General features: G+C 72.9%; 4 protein-coding genes across 7 annotated transcripts; 2 read left to right on the top strand and 2 right to left on the bottom strand.

The window, feature by feature from the left end:
* The first annotated feature begins 348 nt into the window (after positions 1-348).
* OGG1 (8-oxoguanine DNA glycosylase) lies at positions 349-2,186 on the top strand. 4 transcript variants are annotated; one of them, XM_075514435.1, is made up of 7 exons: positions 350-491; positions 604-866; positions 944-1,123; positions 1,213-1,391; positions 1,462-1,603; positions 1,688-1,737; positions 1,825-2,186. In XM_075514435.1, the coding sequence occupies exons 1-7, from the start codon at positions 382-384 to the stop codon at positions 1,927-1,929; spliced, it is 1,029 nt and encodes a 342-aa protein (XP_075370550.1). In that variant the 5' UTR covers positions 350-381; the 3' UTR covers positions 1,930-2,186. The 4 variants fall into 4 exon arrangements, with proteins under 4 accessions (XP_075370547.1, XP_075370546.1, XP_075370550.1 ...); XM_075514434.1 differs by having other exon boundaries at positions 1,688-2,186; XM_075514432.1 differs by having other exon boundaries at positions 349-491; positions 944-1,603.
* A 219-nt stretch (positions 2,187-2,405) lies between these two features.
* On the bottom strand, positions 2,406-6,099 carry CAMK1 (calcium/calmodulin dependent protein kinase I). Its single transcript, XM_075514438.1, has 12 exons — positions 5,992-6,099; positions 5,372-5,485; positions 4,409-4,540; positions 4,109-4,183; positions 3,883-4,021; positions 3,667-3,793; positions 3,494-3,569; positions 3,281-3,393; positions 3,088-3,166; positions 2,904-2,991; positions 2,676-2,802; positions 2,406-2,598 (listed from the first exon to the last, which is right to left on the bottom strand). The coding sequence occupies exons 2-12, from the start codon at positions 5,455-5,457 to the stop codon at positions 2,543-2,545; spliced, it is 1,098 nt and encodes a 365-aa protein (XP_075370553.1). The 5' UTR covers positions 5,458-5,485; positions 5,992-6,099; the 3' UTR covers positions 2,406-2,542.
* A 371-nt stretch (positions 6,100-6,470) lies between these two features.
* On the bottom strand, positions 6,471-9,505 carry TADA3 (transcriptional adaptor 3). Its single transcript, XM_075514428.1, has 8 exons — positions 9,123-9,505; positions 8,747-8,997; positions 8,471-8,576; positions 8,145-8,286; positions 7,860-7,963; positions 7,624-7,733; positions 7,304-7,489; positions 6,471-7,228 (listed from the first exon to the last, which is right to left on the bottom strand). Exons 1-8 carry the CDS (start codon positions 9,327-9,329, stop codon positions 7,036-7,038), a joined length of 1,299 nt encoding a protein of 432 aa, XP_075370543.1. The 5' UTR covers positions 9,330-9,505; the 3' UTR covers positions 6,471-7,035.
* Positions 9,506-10,051: 546 nt separating this feature from the next.
* On the top strand, positions 10,052-16,471 carry ARPC4 (actin related protein 2/3 complex subunit 4). Its single transcript, XM_075513665.1, is given in 13 exon segments — positions 10,052-10,191; positions 10,360-10,478; positions 10,842-10,953; positions 11,034-11,129; positions 11,269-11,439; positions 11,519-11,748; positions 13,431-13,518; positions 13,665-13,974; positions 14,017-14,179; positions 14,537-14,826; positions 14,829-15,120; positions 15,202-15,637; positions 15,716-16,471. Coding segments are annotated over 13 exon segments (3,051 nt in total). The 5' UTR covers positions 10,052-10,188; the 3' UTR covers positions 16,457-16,471.
* The last annotated feature ends 213 nt before the right edge of the window (positions 16,472-16,684 follow it).

Here is a 16,684-nt window from a genome sequence, read left to right as displayed (position 1 = left end):
CCGCGGCCGCTGCGGGCGGGGGAGCGGGAACGGGGCGGACACGTGCGGGCGCCGCCGGGCCGCGCTTCCGGGGTCGGGCGGGCCGCGGCCGGAAGTTGGGCTAGAGCGTCGCCGGCGCGCCGCGGGGCGGGGCGGGCGCTCTGGCTGCGGGGAGGGGAACTCTGTGGTGGGGGAGCGGCGGCACCGCGGGGCCGGTGTGGGCACCGTGGGGCGCGGCCGCGGGCGGGGCGGGAGCGGGAGCGGGGCCGTGCAGCAGCGCCGGGGGCAGAGGCGAGGTGGGGGGCGGCACGGCGGAGTAGGGCCGGGGAGCCGGGGCGGGCGGCACCCGACCCCGCCGCCTCCCGCGGGGCAGCGGGACGCAGCCGGGCCCCGCCGGCCGCCATGGAGCTGCGGGACAGCCCCTCCGCCTGCCCGTCCCTCTGGCGCTGCCTGCCCTGCCCGCCGGCCGAGCTGCGCCTGGACCTGGTGCTGTCGTCGGGGCAGACCTTCCGGTGAGCCCGCCCGGGGGTCCCGGTATCCGTGTCCCCCCCCCCCCCCCCCCCCCCCCCCGCCCCCTGCCCCGGCGGGGTCTGGGGCCGGCCCCGACGTCCCCGTGTGCGGCAGGTGGCGGGAGAGCAGCCCGGGGGCATGGACGGGGGTGCTGGGCGGGCGCGTCTGGACGCTGAGGCAGGAGCGGGAGCGCCTCTGGTACACGGTGTACGGCGAGGAGCGGGCCGGGCGTCCCGCCGGGGCGGAGGAGCCGGGCGGTGCCGAGACGGACCGGATCCTGCGCGACTACTTCCAGCTGGACGTGGGGCTGCCGGCCCTGTACCGCGCCTGGGGGGCGGCCGACCCCCTCTTCCGCAAGGTGGCCGGCGACTTCCCGGGTGAGGTGGCCCCACTGGGGACACGGGGGACGGCCGCGGCACCCGCCCGGCCTCCCCTCACCGCCTCCCGCCCGCAGGGGTGCGGGTGCTGCGGCAGGACCCGGTGGAGTGCCTCCTCTCCTTCATCTGCACCTCCAACAACCACATCTCCCGCATCGCCGCCATGATCGAGCGCCTCTGCCAGGCCTTCGGCCGCCGCCTCTGCCGCCTCGACGCCCGGCCCTTCCACGCCTTCCCCTCCCTCTCGGCGCTCGCAGGTCTGCCGTCGCCCCGCCATCGCCGCCATCGACGCCCCGCCGCGGCCTCGCCCGTGCCCACCCGCGTCCCTCCGCTGTCCCCTCCGCAGGCGCTGACGCCGAGGCCCGGCTGCGGGAGCTGGGCTTCGGCTACCGGGCCAAGTTCGTCAGCGGGAGCGCGCGGGCCGTCGCCGAGGGACTGGGTGCCGAGGGGCTGCACCGCCTGCGTGCCGTGCCCTACGCCGAGGCCAGGAGGGTGCTGTGTGCCCTGCCCGGCGTGGGTGCAAAGGTGGGTGCCGGGACAGGGGGTGACGAGGAGCGGGGACGGCGCGGGGGCTGACGGCGATGCCCGGCATCAGGTTGCCGACTGCGTCTGCCTGATGGCCCTGGACAAGGCGGAGGCGGTGCCGGTGGACACCCACGTCTGGCGCATCGCGCGGCAGCGCTACGGCGTGGCGCTGGGCGGCAGGAGCCTGACCCCCCGGGCCCACCAGGAGATCGGTGAGGGCAGGGCTGGGCCCTGACGTGGGACCCCCCAGGACGGGGATGGTGTCCCCGGTGCTGCCGCTCACCCTCTCTCCGCAGGCGATTTCTTCCGGGGGCTGTGGGGCCCCCGCGCCGGCTGGGCGCAGGCGGTGAGTACCCCCCTCCCGGGCACACCGGGGCTCGGTCCTCGCCCCCCACCCTGGCCGTGCCCACCCCATCATCTCTCCCCGTGCCAGGTCCTCTTCTGCGCCGACCTCCGCAAGGGCCAGGAGCCGGCCGGCAGCCGGGGCAGGGCCAGGGGGGGCCGAGGCCGGGACAGCTGTGGGGATGGGTCCCCCTAGGGCCACCCCAGGAGGGACAGAGCCCCCCGGTTAGCGGCTGGGGGGGGGATCGCTGCGCCTGCTCCCAGCCTGGGATGCGCAGGGCTGTGGGCAGCTGCCTGTCCCCTGCCCGCTGCGTGCTTGGGAGGAGCTGCTGCCCCAGGCAGTGAGGCTGGGGGGGGTCAGGGCTGTGTCCAGCCCCCCCCCAGGGCAGAGCTGAGCCGAGCAGTGTTGGCCTCTTGCCTTTATTACAAGCAATAAAATAGAAACATCCATTTGGAAAATTCTCCTTGAACATGCTGGGGGGGTGGGCAGTGCCAGGGCAGGCGTGGGGGGAGAGGGAGAGGGGGTGTGGGAGGGGGCCCGGGACGCAGCCCCGAGCTCGGGGGGGTCTCCTGCCCTGCTGCAAAGCTCTGCCCCCAGCCTGCGGCGGGGGGCAGCCCCACATGCCCTGGGGCTAGGCAGGGCACCCCGATCCCACCACGGGCTGGGAGATGGGGCAGGGTGTCCCCACGTCGTCGTCCCCTGCTCTGGCACTGCAGGGGCCCCCCCACCCCACGCTGTGCCCACGGGAGGGCTGGGACCCCCGGCTCCCTCCCCAGTCCCCCCAGGATGCGGCCGTGCGGGGCCGTGCTCAGTCTGGCAGGAGGCGCTGAGCTCTGCTCGTGGGTGGGCACCCGTAGTCCGACCCTGCGGGGAGGAGAGGGGTGAGAGCCTGGTGGCAGCCCCGGGGGGTGCAGGACGGGGACGGGGGGGTCGGGGCTCACCGTTGCTGGTGCCCCCCCTCAGCCGCTTGCCGGGGCTGGTGGGAGTTGTCTGCCCAGGGCCCTCCTGGCTGGTTCCCAGCTGCAGCTTCCGCATGTGTCTCACCACCGCCGTGGCGTTGAAGGCTTGCTGCCGACCCCACGGCGTCCGTCACCCAGCACGGGGTGCCCGCGGGGGGCCCCCTGCACCCCCTGACACCCCCGCACACACCCCCGGCGCCCCGCGCTCACCTTCCACTTGCTCTTTGCAAAGTTCTTCTTGATCTGCTCGCTCACAGACTGGTGGATGTTCTTGTCCAGGGCCGTGTCCCCGGCGATCCTGAGGCAGGAGGGGGGTCAGCGGGGCCCCCCTGCCCCACGGCTGCTGTGGGGTGAGCCGAGGGTGGGGGGCAGAGGGCAGCAGGTCCCCCCTTACCAGGGATGCTGCAGGGCTTGCTCACAGGTGAAGCGCTTGCCGGGGTCCTTCTCCATCAGGTGCTGGATGAAGTCCTTGGCTGGGACGGGGCGCGGAGCTGCCGTGAGCTCCTGCGCCCACCGCCACCCTCCCCCGGCTACCGTGACGCTGCACCGGTGTCCCAGCCCCCACCGCCCCGGTGGTCCCGGCTCACCCGAGTCCGAGATGTCATCCCAGTAGGGCGAGTCGAACTCGTACTCGGCCCGCAGGATCTGCTCGAAGAGCTTGGCGTCGTTCTCGTCGTAGAAAGGGGGGTAACCGCAGAGCCTGGGGGGGCAGCGGGGAGGGAGGCGCTGGCCCCGGGTGGCCCCGGGGGGCTGGGTCCCCACAGAGGGGACGGGGCGGGAAGGGGGGGGGGGGTACGTACAGGATGTAGGCGATGACCCCGATGGACCAGCAATCCACCGCCTTGCTGTAGGGCTTCTGCGCCAGCACCTCGGGGGCTGGGGAGGGACGGCAGGGGTGAGGGGGGACCCCAACCTCAGGGGGGGGACCCTAACCCCGCACCCGGGGTGGTGGCAGCCTGTGGCAGGCGCTCACCCACGTAGCCGGGGGTGCCGCAGGCCGTGGACATGACGCTGCCGCAGCCCTCGATCTTCGACAGCCCAAAGTCGCTGATCATGATCTTGGAGTCCTCGTCCAGGCTGTAATAGAGCAGGTTCTCGGGCTGCGGGGGACGGGGGGGTCAGGGAGGGGTGACACCGGGGTCCCCTCCCCACCACCGCAACGGGGGGCTGCGTCCCCCCCACCGCTCACCTTCAGGTCGCGGTGGACGATGCCCATGTCGTGCAGGTACTTGACGGCATCGAGGATCTGCCGGATCAGGGCGCTGGCGTCGCGCTCGGTGTAGAAGCCCTTCTCCACGATGCGGTCAAAGAGCTCCCCCCCCGAGACCCTGCGGGGACGGGCAGCGCCGGTCAGCACGGCCCCCCCGCCCCCGAACCCCCCGGACCCCTCTGGGGACCCCCTCGACGTCACTCACAGCTGCATGATGAGGTAGAGGTGGGTGCCGCTCTCGTAGATGTCATCCAAGGCCACAATGTTGGGGTGCTTGATCCTGCGGGGGGGAGGCGCAGGGGGGGTGAGGGGGCTCCTGGCCGTCCCCCACCCTGGCCCCCACTGGACAGGGAGCAGCCGGGCTCGGCCCCGTGGGGCGTCACGCGCCACCGGCTATTTCGGGCACTGCCGATAACGCCCGGCGATGGGTGCTGGCAGCGGGGAGCTGTGCTGGGGGGGGGGGTGCAGAGCGGGACCCCCACCCTGGCGCTGGGACAGCCCCTACTTGTGGAGGACGGCGATCTCGTTCTCGATGCTGGTCTCCTTCCCCTCCAGCGCCTTCTTGGCGATGCACTTGATGGCCACCAGCTTCCGCGTCGCCTTCTCCTCCGCCAGGACCACCTCGGAGAAGGCTCCCCTGGGGGGGGCAAGGGGTGAGCGGGGCAGGGGGTGCCGCTGGCCAGAGCTGCCGGTGCCGTGCCACCATTGCCATGGCGACGGGCAGAAAGTCCAGCTATTTATAGGAGAAAAGCGAGCGGGAGCCGCCCGCTGGGACGGCCGGACGCTGGCCCTGCCGCGATGGCGTGCCTGGCATCTCCCGGTGCGGCTGCACCGTCCCCTTATCAGGCAGGATTAGGCCATGGCGCTGCCGGCAGCCCGGAGCTGAGCCGGGCCGGGGACAAGACCCCAGGTGGGTTTTGGCAGCCCCGTGCCGTCCCGCAGCACCCAGGGCAAGCAGGGCCACCCTGCCCGGCTCCAGGGGGGCCCCGGGGACCACCCGAAGGCCACGGTGCCCGGTGGGAGCCGGGGCAGAGCCGGCGGCAGTGCCCAGGTGGGGCAGGTGGCGGGCAGCGTGCTCGCACCCCCGGGCCCTAAGCCTTGCCGTAATTAACCCGCTAATCCAGCCTAAGAGCCTTACGGCGCTTTGGGCACCGCCGGGCAGCCCTCTGCTAGCCGGGGGACCACCGCCGCGCACCCTCGGCGCGGTGTCGGGCACAGCGGGACGGCAGCCGGCACGGGGCACCGGCCGGCACCCGGGGGAGGTGGCAGGCAGGGCAGGCAGCGCCGCAAACCCCTGCCCGTACCCCGCGGCGTGGGCCCCCGTGTGCCAGCCCGGCGGCGGCCCCTGCCTCGGGCCAGTACTTGAGCTGGCGCGGGGCCGCACGGCGGGTTTGGCAAAGCCGGAGGGGGCCAGATCGGGTGCCGCGAGTGGGTTGTCACCGGTGTCCCCCCCCCGGCCGCGACTCACGTGCCCAGGACCTCTCGGAAGTCGTAGATGCGCCGAATGTCCTCGGTCCTCTTCTTCCAGCTGGGCCCATCCCGCCCCAGCGGCATGGTGCCCCGTGGGGCCACCCACTCCCACCTGTGACACGAGTGGGGACAGGGCGTCAGCGTGCGGGGGGGGGGGGGGGGGGCGGAATGCCGTGGCCGTGGGGCGAGGGGACACTGGGACACGGGGGTGACGGGGTGCCAAGGGGACGTGGCGGATGGTTGTCATCATGGGGCGATGGGGACAAGCCCCGTGCCTTTGCTTCGGCCCCACGGCCGGCCCCGCCCCCCCCCCCGCAGGAGTCGTGGCGTGGGGTGCCCCACGGGGGTCACACCCGGGCCCCTCCCGGTGCCTGCTGGGGCGGGTGGGCAACGGGAGGGAGAGAGGCACACGCGTGAGCGCGGGGGGGGGGGGCGGGGGGATCCCCACCCACGACTCCCGCCCGCGTGCCAGCTGGAAGAACCGCGCCGGGCGGGACACGCGTGGGAGCGGGGCTGCGCTCCCCGGCGGGCGCGCCCCTACGCCGCCGCCGGTGGGGCTCTCGCGTGGGCACCGGCTCCGCGCGTGGGCACGCCGCCCCCGCCCCGCCCCGCCCTTACCGACGGCGCTGCGGCGGCCCCGGCCCGGCCCCGCGCGGAGCAGCGGCGGCTCCTCCCGGCGCGGCGCCGCCGGACAGCCCTGACGTCACGGGGAGGGGCGGGGCCACGCCCAGCCGCCGCCAATGGGCGGGCGGCGGGGGGCCACGCGTGACCGCGGGTCCACGCGGGAGGGGGCGGCGGGCGGGGGCCACGCGTGGCGCGGGGAGGGGCGGGGCTAATGCGTCCGTTGGGGGGACCCTCGTGGGGATACGAGTGGGTCCCGGGGACACGCGTGGGACAGCCCCACAGGGGGCTGCAGGACAGCCCCAGCCCCGGCGCTCCCCCCGCCCCCTCCCCAGCCCAGGGGACCACCCAGCTCCCCCCACCCCAGACTGAGCCCAGCACGGGCAAGACCCCCCCACACCCACACCCACCGCCACGGCCCCACGGCAGGGCTGTCCCCACCCCCCACGCTGTCCCCGAGGCCACCACACGCCGCCTGCACAGGGCTGCCTTTATTGCCTGTGCGTGGGGCAGCAGAAACCACCGGTACAGGGAGAGTCCGGCTGCCCCCCCCGCCGTGCCCCCCGCCCCGCCGGCCCCTTCCCCTCCCCGCACCCCCCAGCCCACCCCGTGGGGGCCGGGATCCCCCCCCGGGCCGTGGGGAGGGACAGGGGACCGTGGGAGCCGCACCGCAGCAGCCACCACATCCGCCCCCCGCGGTGGCCGGGCTGATGTCACCCTCCCAGAGTAACAGGGAGCGCGGGGGGGACGCGGGAGCGGAAGCTGCCAGCCGGGGCGGGGGGGCCGTTCCCGGGAGGGACCCCTGCACCTCCGTGGGGTCCCCAGCCTGGGTTGGTGACAGCCCCGTGGAGGCAGGGGACAGTGAGGGGACAGCAGCCGGCACCCGGCACCCAGGTGGGGAGGCAGAGCAGGCCCAGGGCGTCCCACGGCGGCAGGGCGAGCGCAGGCAGGGCACAGGCGTGTCACCCTGCGGGTGACAGGGGCACGGCCACCACCCTTGGGTGCAGCGGTCCACGGCAGAGGGGGGGTCCTCGGCCCCCGCTACCCGTCCAGCAGCTTGAGGATGCTCTCCCGCTCCTTCAGGGTCTTCCAGGCCTGGTCCTTCTCCTTCTTGGTGGGCGTGCGCTTCTTCTGCCGGGCGGCCATGATCTTGCGGAAGGCGTCCATCACCTCGTTGTCGGCCATGCGGACGCGCTGCCGCAGCTCCTGCCGGTGCAGCTCCTCCTTGGCCAGCCTGGGGGGACGCACACGGGGGTGTCAGTCCCTGCGGGGCGGCCCCCTGCCCGCGCCTGTCCCTGCCCGCACTCACCGCAGCAGCTCGTGCTTCTTGGCGCGGTTGTGCGCGCTCAGGGCCTTCAGCTCGGCCTGCCTCTTGCGCAGCTCGGCCAGCACCTCGTCCTCCGAGTCCTCGGCCGGCCGGTCCTCCGACTCCAGCAAGCCCTGGGCAACCAGCTCCTCCTTGATCCGCCCCTCCAGCGACTTGGTGTGGGGGACGCTGCCGGGGCGCAGAGCGGCTGCTGCCCACCACACGCCCTGCGCTCCCCCCAACTCGTTGCGGCAGGGAAGCCACCGGCATGTTCGGCGTCCCCGTGGGCAGCGCCGAGCTCCGGGGCCACCTCCGTTGCTCACCTGAAGGGCTTGTTCTGGCTGCGGGGAGATGTGCCGGCGCCGTCGGCTCCCGAGTCCTTGCCGGCGATCTCGGGGATGGGGGAGTCCTCGACGGGGGAGATGATGTTCTCCTAGCGACAGGAGCACGAGGGAAGGATCACTGCGCTGGGCCGTGGTGACGCTGCCCCACACGGGGCCAGGTCATGGCACGGCCCCACAGAGCCCGGCCACCGCACAGCCCCACGGAGCCCCCTCACCTCTACGAGGGCCTGCAGGAGACGCTGTGTCAGGGGCCCGAAGGGACACCCGTCCTCCGGCTGCTCGTGCTGGGCCTCCGACTTCTTCAGCAGAGCGTCGACATCTGCGAAGAAGTGTGAGGGAGGAAAAAAACAACCCCAAACATGCAGAGGTGAGCGGTGGGGCAGGCAGCCTCTGCCCCGGGGCTGTGGGGCGAGGGGCCAGGCTCGGCTCCGCTGGGTGCCGGTGCTCGCAGCCCCTCTGGGCCCTTTACACCGGGCAAAGGCGGGTGGGGACAGAGGCACCTTTGGTGTCCAGCTCGGTCAGCGGCCCCAGGACGCCTTTCTTCTTGTCAGCAGCAGCCGCCGCCCGGGCTCCGTCCTTCTGCTCCTCCAGCAGATCCTCCTGGGCCCAGCGCTGGGAGTAATGCTTCCCCAGGGGCGGGATCTGCGAGAGCAGGGCTCAGCACGGCTCCCGGAGCCCCCCGCCTCGCCTCCCACCTCACCAGCGCCATGGCATCACCCCCAGGCGGGAAGGCTCACTGCGAGGCGCGGGAGGGGACGGAGCAGCCGGGGGGGAGAGGGTAGGGGATGGGCGAGGGAAGCACTGGGTGGGCTCGGGAGTTTTTCACCTTGTAATGTTCAGCCTCATCCTCCGGCGGCTTGAGCAGCTCCTCCAGGACTCTGACCTCCTCGTTGGTGAGATCGGCACAGTACGGCTCCACCGATGCCCAGAACCTGCGAGGACAGAGGAACCTTGAGGGAGAGCTGCAGGGGACCCTGCGGGAGCTGACACCCCCCCCCCCTTCCCCCCGGGGCACCTCTTCCCTCGGGCTGGAGGCAGCCCTCGCACCGGGCGCTGCAAGGAAGGAGACGGACGATCCCAAGGCCCCCCAGCACCCAGGCACCTGTTTGGAGCATCATTTTTGGGAATGCGGGGCACATCAATGGGATCATCCTGGAACTCGTATTCCTGGATCTTGGGCTGCAGGTTCTTGGACTTGGGCCGGCCGGGGCCAGGCCCGGTCCCGTGGCCGCCTTTGCCCTCCAGCTTCTGCTTCTTGGGCTTGCCGTGCTTGACAGAGGTGCCCACATCGTGGTCCTTGCTCAGCTTCAGGAAGCGCCGGTCACCCTTCTTGTCCTGCCAGTCTGTCAGGATCTGGAAAAGAGCGATGATGCCTCGTCGGGTCCCGCACCCGGCGCTGGGCAGGGACGGACCGGAGGCAGCCCCTCGGCAGGAAGGAGCGGCACAGGGGGGCCACCCTACGGCTGCGGTCCCGGCACCTGGGTCTCAGCCTCCAGGACGCGGAGGCGGCGGCTGGCGGAGGAGAGCAGCGTCTCCAGCTCCAGCTGCAGCGTGTCCAGCTCCTCGATGCCGATGCCGTCGTCCTCCGAGCGGGCCAGCACGGCCGTGTACCGGGGGCACACCTTCACGTGGTCCACCGACTTGAAGTCGTGGAACTGCAGCGGGCAGTCCTTCAGCTCGCTCATGGCAGCGGGCACCGGGGGGGGCACCGGGGGGGCTACGGGGGAACTGAGGGGGGCCCGGGGGGGCTACGGGGGAACCGGGGACAGGGGAAGCTGAGAGGAAAGGGAGCAGAGCGGGGGGCACCGGGGCGCTGAGGGGAACCGGGGGGGCGGGGGGAGGATCACCGGGGCGCTGAGGGGAACCGGGGGGCTCTGCAGCGGGGCGCTGAGGGGAACCGGGGAGGGGGGGGTGATCACCGGGGCGCTGAGGGGAACAAGGCGGGGGGGCGGCACCGAGGCGCTGAGGGACACCGGGGGGGCTCTGCACCGGGCGCTGAGGAGGCCGCAGGAGGCCCCGGAGGGCGGAGGGGCGCCGGCGGGGCAGCGGGTGTCGCGGGTGCCGCGGGCGGGCGGGCGGCGCCGCGGGGCGGGGGCGGCGGCGGCGGGAGCGCCGCGGGGCCGGGCCGGGCCTAGGCCGCTCGCCCCTTCCGGCCCCCGTAGGCGGAGAGCGCCCCGCCCCGCGCTCCTCCATTGGCGCAGCCGCGCCCAGCGCCCAGCACCCGCCGCTCATTGGTCCGCCTCGCTCTCCATCTCCCTTCCCTAATATGGAAGCGCTGACAGGAGCGTACCAAGCGCGGCAGGGCGCGGGGGGGGGCCGTGCGAGATTCCGCCGCCGCCGCGGGCCACCGCCGCCGCGCCCGCTCTCCAGCGCCATCGCGCCACTGCTCTGTGCCGCGGCGAGGCCTCTCCGCCGCCGCCCGGGCCCTGGACGTGAGGCGGGAGCCTCCCGCCTCCCCCCTCCCGCCGCAGTGGGAGGTCCCGAGCATCCCGGAAGAGGGGACCGGCCACTTCCGCCTACCGGGACCGGACCGCAGCCGCCACCATGGTAGGGCGGGGGGCGCCGGGCCGGGCCGGGCCGGGGGGCGGCGGCGGCGGCGGCGGGCGGGGATGAGGGGGCCGGGGGCGGCGGGGTGTGAGCGGGGCCGGGGGACTGTGGGTCGGGGGGCAGGCGGCGGGGCCCGGGCCGGGGGCTGACAGCGCCGTGTCCCCGCAGACCGCCACGCTGCGCCCGTACCTGAACGCGGTGCGCGCCACGCTGCAGGCCGCGCTGTGCCTGGAGAACTTCTCCTCGCAGGTGGTGGAGCGGCACAACAAGCCCGAGGTGGAAGTCAGGTACGGGGGCGAGGGGCACCGGTGGAGCTCTGCTCCGGCCGGGCTGCCTGCCCCAGGGACGCCGGTTCGCTGGGCAGCCCCGGGGGCAGCCGAGCAGGCCTCCGCACCCGCCGGCTGCCGCCCCGTAGTCGCAGGGCTGGTGCCGGCAGGGAGCCGAGGAGCTGCAGGGCGGAGGGGGATCGAGCTCGGGATCTGCCTTGGGGGCGGACGCCTCCAGCAGGCGGAAAGCGTCGTGTAGCAGCACGAAGCAAAACCTCCGCATCTCCGTGATCCCTGCGGCTCGCAGCTTGCGAGCTCCCCATCCCCATTTCTGCCCAGTAAACGCTTCCTTCTGAGTCAGTCCTGCCCTTCCTCTGCTCGCAGGAGCAGCAAGGAGCTGCTGTTGCAGCCGGTGATCATCAGCAGGAACGAGAAGGAGAAGGTCCTCATCGAGGGCTCCATTAACTCTGTGCGCGTCAGCATCGCCGTGAAGCAGGTGAGGCGAGGGGTGCGGGCAGCGGGCTGGCAGCTCACGCCTGGCGCGGGGGAAGCCTCACTTCCCTTTCCTCTCCCCAGGCCGACGAGATCGAGAAGATCTTGTGCCACAAATTCATGCGCTTCATGATGATGAGGGCCGAGAACTTCTTCATCCTGCGCAGGAAGCCTGTGGAGGTGAGGTGACAGGGAGGGGCCGGAGCAGCTCCCAGCTCCACTCCTGGCACCGGGGGGGTCTCCAGTGCCGAACTGGGATGTGAGGTCGCGTGGTGGGTGGCCTGGGTGCTCATCCCCGGTGCGCTTCTCTCTTCCGCAGGGCTACGACATTAGCTTCTTGATCACAAATTTCCACACGGAGCAGATGTACAAGCACAAGCTGGTGGACTTTGTCATCCACTTCATGGAGGAGATCGACAAGGAGATCAGCGAGATGAAGCTCTCTGTCAACGCCAGGGCCCGCATCGTGGCAGAGGAGTTCCTCAAGAACGTGAGGCTCTGAACCGGGAGGAGACGAGTCCCTTTGGGAGCGGGGTGGGGGCTCCAACCCGCTGTGGCCTTATTCCCAGAGCCCCCCTGTCCCGTCTGCGGGGACGGTTGGGACGCTCTGCCCGGGGAACCTCTTGGGGATGGAGAGGAGGACGCCCAGGGGAGCTCGCACCCCCTTCGCTCGTGAAGCGTCAGCTTTGAGACCCCCAGAGTGTGCTCAGGGGTGGGCAGCAGCCGGGGGACGTGGCCCTTTTGGCGGCTGCTGCGATGGGACGGGCGAGGGAGTGGGAGAAGCTGAGCCCGGAGCTCGGTGAGCGGCGGCTGCCCTCGGCCTCCCCACCGCTGAGGAGGATGATGGCCCAGCTGGGAGGGTGGGCGAGGGCCGGAGGAGCGCCCGCGGGCAGCGACTGACGGCCGCCCGTCTTCTCTCGCCTTTCAGTTTTAGGCTGTGGCGCAGGACCCCGCGTCTCCCCAACGCTTGTGCCCGCCGGGCACCGTGCCCGCTCCCGCTCCCCCGAGGACGGCCGGGCCGGGCCCCCGCCTGCCCCTCTCCGGGCCGGGCGGCCGTGCTGGGAGCAGCCCCCGCTTGCGGCAGAGCGGCCCGGGTCGTTGCCGCTGTCTCGTCTCGTTTTTTAAACGGTCTCGTTTGCTGTAACCACCGCCTCCTCCCTCCCTCCCTCCCGCCGCACCGGCGGCACCGGCGGGGCCTGGCGGGGAGGGGGGCGGGGCCTGGCGGGGAGGGGGGCGGGGCCTGGCGGGCGCCATGGCAACGGCAAACAGTGGGGGCGGCCCTGAGGGTGCGGGCAGGGTTGGGGGTGCGAAGGGAGGGGTATGGGGGGGTTGGAGGGGGCTGTGGGGCACCAAGGGGGCTGTAGGGGGGGTGTGGGGCACCAAGGGGTTTGTGGGGGGGTGCGGGGGGGATGGGGGGGCTGTGAGGTTTTGGGGGGGGGGGGGCTGTAGGCTGGGGGGTGTAGGCACAGGGGGGCTGCATGCGTGGCACTGGGTGTTTGTCGCCAGTTTCGGGGCAGTGGAGCCAGCGCGGTGGCCAGGCCCGGGGCTCTGCCGTCACAGCGGTGCTGGGGTTGGGGGGCTGCATCCTGCGCTGGACCCCCACCTCAGTCCCCAGCGGGGCAAGGGGACAGGGGACCCGCTTGGCATCTGGGGGAGGCAGAGCCACCCGCAGCTCCCCTCGCCCTCAGGCCACCGTGGGACGGTGCCTGGGGAGAGCAGCACCTCGGGCACGCAGCCCCCCGGCCAGGGACAGGGACTACCGGAGCAGGAGGTGTCCCGGCTGTCCCCTGGCCTGCCAGGCTGGGGACGAAGGCACGGCAGGGGAGCGGGTCGTCTTGGGGGGCACCGGCATGAGGCTCGGCAGGTCGGTGAACGCTGTGTCGGGGACCCCCGGCTCGGTCGGGCAGAGGCAGGCAGGTAGGCACCTTCTCCCCCTCCCTGCCCACCCCGCGGGGCTGGGGACCTGGGGTCAGCTGGGGCTGTCCTCGCAGGGCAGGCGGCCACCACCGGCCACCGCAGCTGCCATCACCCCTCGCTCAACCGTGAGCGGCTGGAGAGGGCCAGGCTGCACGTGGAGAGGGCCGTCAAGGTGAGGGGCCTGGTTTCACACCCTCCCCAGCGCGCCATGCACTTGCATTTATCGCATTTATTTATGGCTCGGGGGTGAGAGCTGAGCTGCAGGGACCAGGGGTGGAGGGGGCTGAGCTCTCGGGTCCCTCCCCAGGAGAAGAAGATCTTCACGGTGCAGGGTCCCTACCCCATCATCCGCAGCCTGCTGCGGGCCCGGGGCTGGGTGGAGAGGAAGCTCCCTGGTGCAGGCAGGGTGGGCAGCCGGCCGGAGAAGCATCATGGCAGGCAGGAGAAGCAGCTGCAGGAGGAGGAGGAGGAGGAGGGAGGTGATGATGCTGCTGAGCAGGGGGAGGCAGGGCTGGACCCGCAGCCGGGGTCGGCATGCCGTGGGGCACGGCCTTCCCTGGGGAGCCCGGAGCCCCTGCGCTCCCCGTGTCCACCCGATGAGGAAGAGGAAGAGCGGTGGGATGAGGACCCCGATGGCATCCACGACGTCATGGTTAGCCGAGAGGCCTGGGGCTGAGCTCTGCCACAGCCCCGGCACCCTTCCCTTGGGACCCCCCAGGCGCAGGACACGGCCTGGGGCAGGGGGTGAGGGTGCGATGGGGGGGGTCCGTGCCTCACCGCAGCCCCCCCGTCCCGCAGTCCCACCTGGTGCGGGACCAGGTGCCGTACTTCATCTGGACCAACCGCCACAGTGCCGTCGACTGCCGGCTGCTGCGGCAGGACCAGGTGGTGAACCACTACGCCCGGGTGGGTGCCTTCACCACCAAGGTGGGAGCCCAGAGCCCCCCCGGGGGGGACACAACAGGGGTGGGGGGGTCCGGCGGGGGCTGCCACCCTTCTCTAAACAGGAGGGGCTGTGCCTCAACCTGCGAAATCTGCCCTGGGTTGACCAAGCCGACCCCGACACCTTCTTCCCCCGGTGCTACCGGCTGGGGGCCGTGGACGAGCGGCAAGCCTTCATCGGTGAGCTTGGGGCTGGCGTGACCGCCAGGGCCGTTGCCCTCCTGTCCCTGCCGTGTCCTGTGCAGGACCAGGTGGGGACAATGCCCCCCTTGCAGAGGATTTCCGCCTGACGGCGGCTCGCAGCCTGCTCAAAGTGGCCCTGGAGAGGGCTGGGGATGTGCCGGTGGGGACGGAGCAGCCCCCGAAATCCGGTGAGGGGCCAGGTGAGCGTGTGGGGACAGGGAGTTTGGGGTCAGAGAAGTGCCTGGGGGCTGAGCCTCTGCTCGGGGCTGTGGCTTGGGACCCTCCACCCCTTCTTGCCAGCCCCCCAGCCCATCCCCGTGCACCCAAAGCCACCCATCCCATGGGCAGGCTCTGCGCCACAGCCCCAAGGGTGGCACAGCGGGTCCCCAGGAGCCACGTCCCTCACCCCATGCCATCCACAGCGGGGCCAGGGCCCCCCATGTCCCCTCAGCTGGTGGAGGAGGCCCTGCAGGTCTGCGAGCAGCACCTGGGCAGCCTGGGGCACCAGGACATTGACAGGGACCCCCCGTCCCCCCGCATGACAGGCACCGAGTGGGATCGCTTCCTGCGGGACTACTACCGCGTGGCACAGTGAGTGCCGAGCGGGATGGGGGGGGACACCGCGGCGGGGCTGGCACTGAGCCCCCCGCGTCCCCCCGCAGCGAGGGGGCCGGGCTGGTGCTGAGCGGGGCGCGGCGGGAGCAATGCCGGGCCCTGCTGCAGCGCCTGGCAGGGCGGCTGCCCCAGCTCGGCATGGAGGGCGACCGCAACGTCTGGATACTCAAACCCGGTGCCAAATCCCGCGGCAGGGGTAAGGCCGGGGGAAGCGGGGGGCACGGGCTCCCTGCCAGGGAGGGGTCCCACTGTCACCGCGTCCCCCAGGCATCGTCTGTGCGGCGCAGCTGGAGGAGGTGCTGCGGCTGGCAGGGGGCTGCGCGGCACCCTCGGCGCGGGCAGGCGAGTGGGTGGTGCAGAAGTACGTGGAGCGGCCGCTGCTCATCTTTGGCACCAAATTCGACGTCCGGCAATGGTTCCTGGTGACCAGCTGGAACCCACTGACCGTCTGGTTTTACCGCGAAAGCTACCTCCGCTTCTGCTCCCGGCCCTTCTCCCTGCGCCGCCTGGACCCGTGAGTGCCCCCCGTGCCAGACCCCGGTACCCCGGCACCCACCGGCACCCCACTGACCCAGCCCTGCTCTCCCCGCCCCAGTGCCCGGCACCTCTGCAACGTCTCCATCCAGAAGCAGTGTGGGCCGGTGCGGGGCCGGCACCCCCGGCTGCCCCCCGACCAGACCTGGTCCTGCCGACAGCTCCAGGCGTACCTGGCACAGGTGGGGCGGGCGGACGCCTGGTACCAGGTGATGGTGCCCGGCATGAAGGCGGCGGTGGTGGGTGCCCTGCGCAGCGCCCAGGACCTGGTGGGGTCCCGCAAGGGCAGCTTCGAGCTCTACGGGGCTGACTTTATCTTCGGGGAGGATTGCCAGCCCTGGCTGCTGGAGATCAACGCCAGCCCCACCATGGCCCCCTCCTCGGCGGTGACTGGCCGGCTGTGTGCCGGCGTCCAGCGAGACACGCTGCGCGTGGTCATCGACCGCAGGGACGATCCCACCTGCCCCACCGGTGCCTTCGAGCTCATCTACAAGGAGGTGGGCTGAGGGGGGGGCTGCGGGGCGAGCATTCCCTGGGCCCCCTGAGCCCCCGCTCCCCACCGTGTCCTCCTGCAGGCGGCTGTGCCCGTGCCTCTGTACGTGGGGCTGAAGCTGATGGTGGAAGGCTGCTCCCTGAGGAAGCCCCAGCCGGCACGCCGCCGATCCCAGGGCAAGCCCCCCACCGCTGCGGCTGGCACCCCCCAGCCCCCTGTGCCTCCCAGCCCGCGGGGCAAGGCAGCCCCGCTCCCCCAGCCAGGAGCGTTGCGGGGGGACCCGGCTCCTCTGGGGCGATGGAACCGCCGCTGCCCCCCCAGCTCAGCCCCCCCAGCACCGCCGCAGGCCCCAGGCTGCTGTGCCGGGAGCCGGGGGCTGCCACAGCTCAGCCGCCTGCTCGGGCAGCCCCAGGCAGCTCTGCCCCGGCTTAGTGTCCGTCCCCCGGCCAGGGTGCCTGTCCCGCCACCCCGGGGAGCCCCCGCCGGCCGGCAGCCCCTGGGGACCCGCGGGCCAGCCCCCCTGCTCCCGTCCTGCCGAGGTGCTGCGCCCGCCTGGGCTGGCACCCCGTGCCTGGGCTCCATGGCCCTGCCCGGGCAGCCAAGCCCCATGGTGGGGAGCAGGCACACGGTGGCTTCCAGGGGGACGCAGAAAAGCGGTGACACTGAAGGACACCCAGGAGGGGACCGGCTCGGCAGCAGCACTCTGCCCGTCCCAGCTGGGGCGACACGGCGGCACCCAGCTCCCCCGCTCCCCAGCCGGACCCCATCGCTGGGTGGGGGCACCCAGCCCACCCGCTGCGGGGGCTGCAAAACACGTCTGTGACGGGGAGCCCGGCTCTGCTCCTCTGTGTGCGGGAGGGCGCGGGCACGGCCGGGGCCGAACCCATGACGGGGCTGCGGGCAGGAACCGAGGCTGCCACGGCAGCTCCTCCGCCGGGGGCAGAGAGCGGGCAGGAAAAGACGCCTCTGCTCCTGCCTGCCTGCGGTCACGCCTGCCAGACAGAGCCACGGCAGCGGTGACACCCCTGCGCCCCGGCGCTGGGAACCAGGT

Source organism: Mycteria americana, chromosome 11 (assembly GCF_035582795.1).
Source record: "Mycteria americana isolate JAX WOST 10 ecotype Jacksonville Zoo and Gardens chromosome 11, USCA_MyAme_1.0, whole genome shotgun sequence".
Taxonomy (NCBI): domain Eukaryota; kingdom Metazoa; phylum Chordata; class Aves; order Ciconiiformes; family Ciconiidae; genus Mycteria; species Mycteria americana.
The sequence above is the reverse complement of the archived record's forward strand: the minus strand, read 5'-3'. Positions and strand labels throughout refer to the sequence as shown.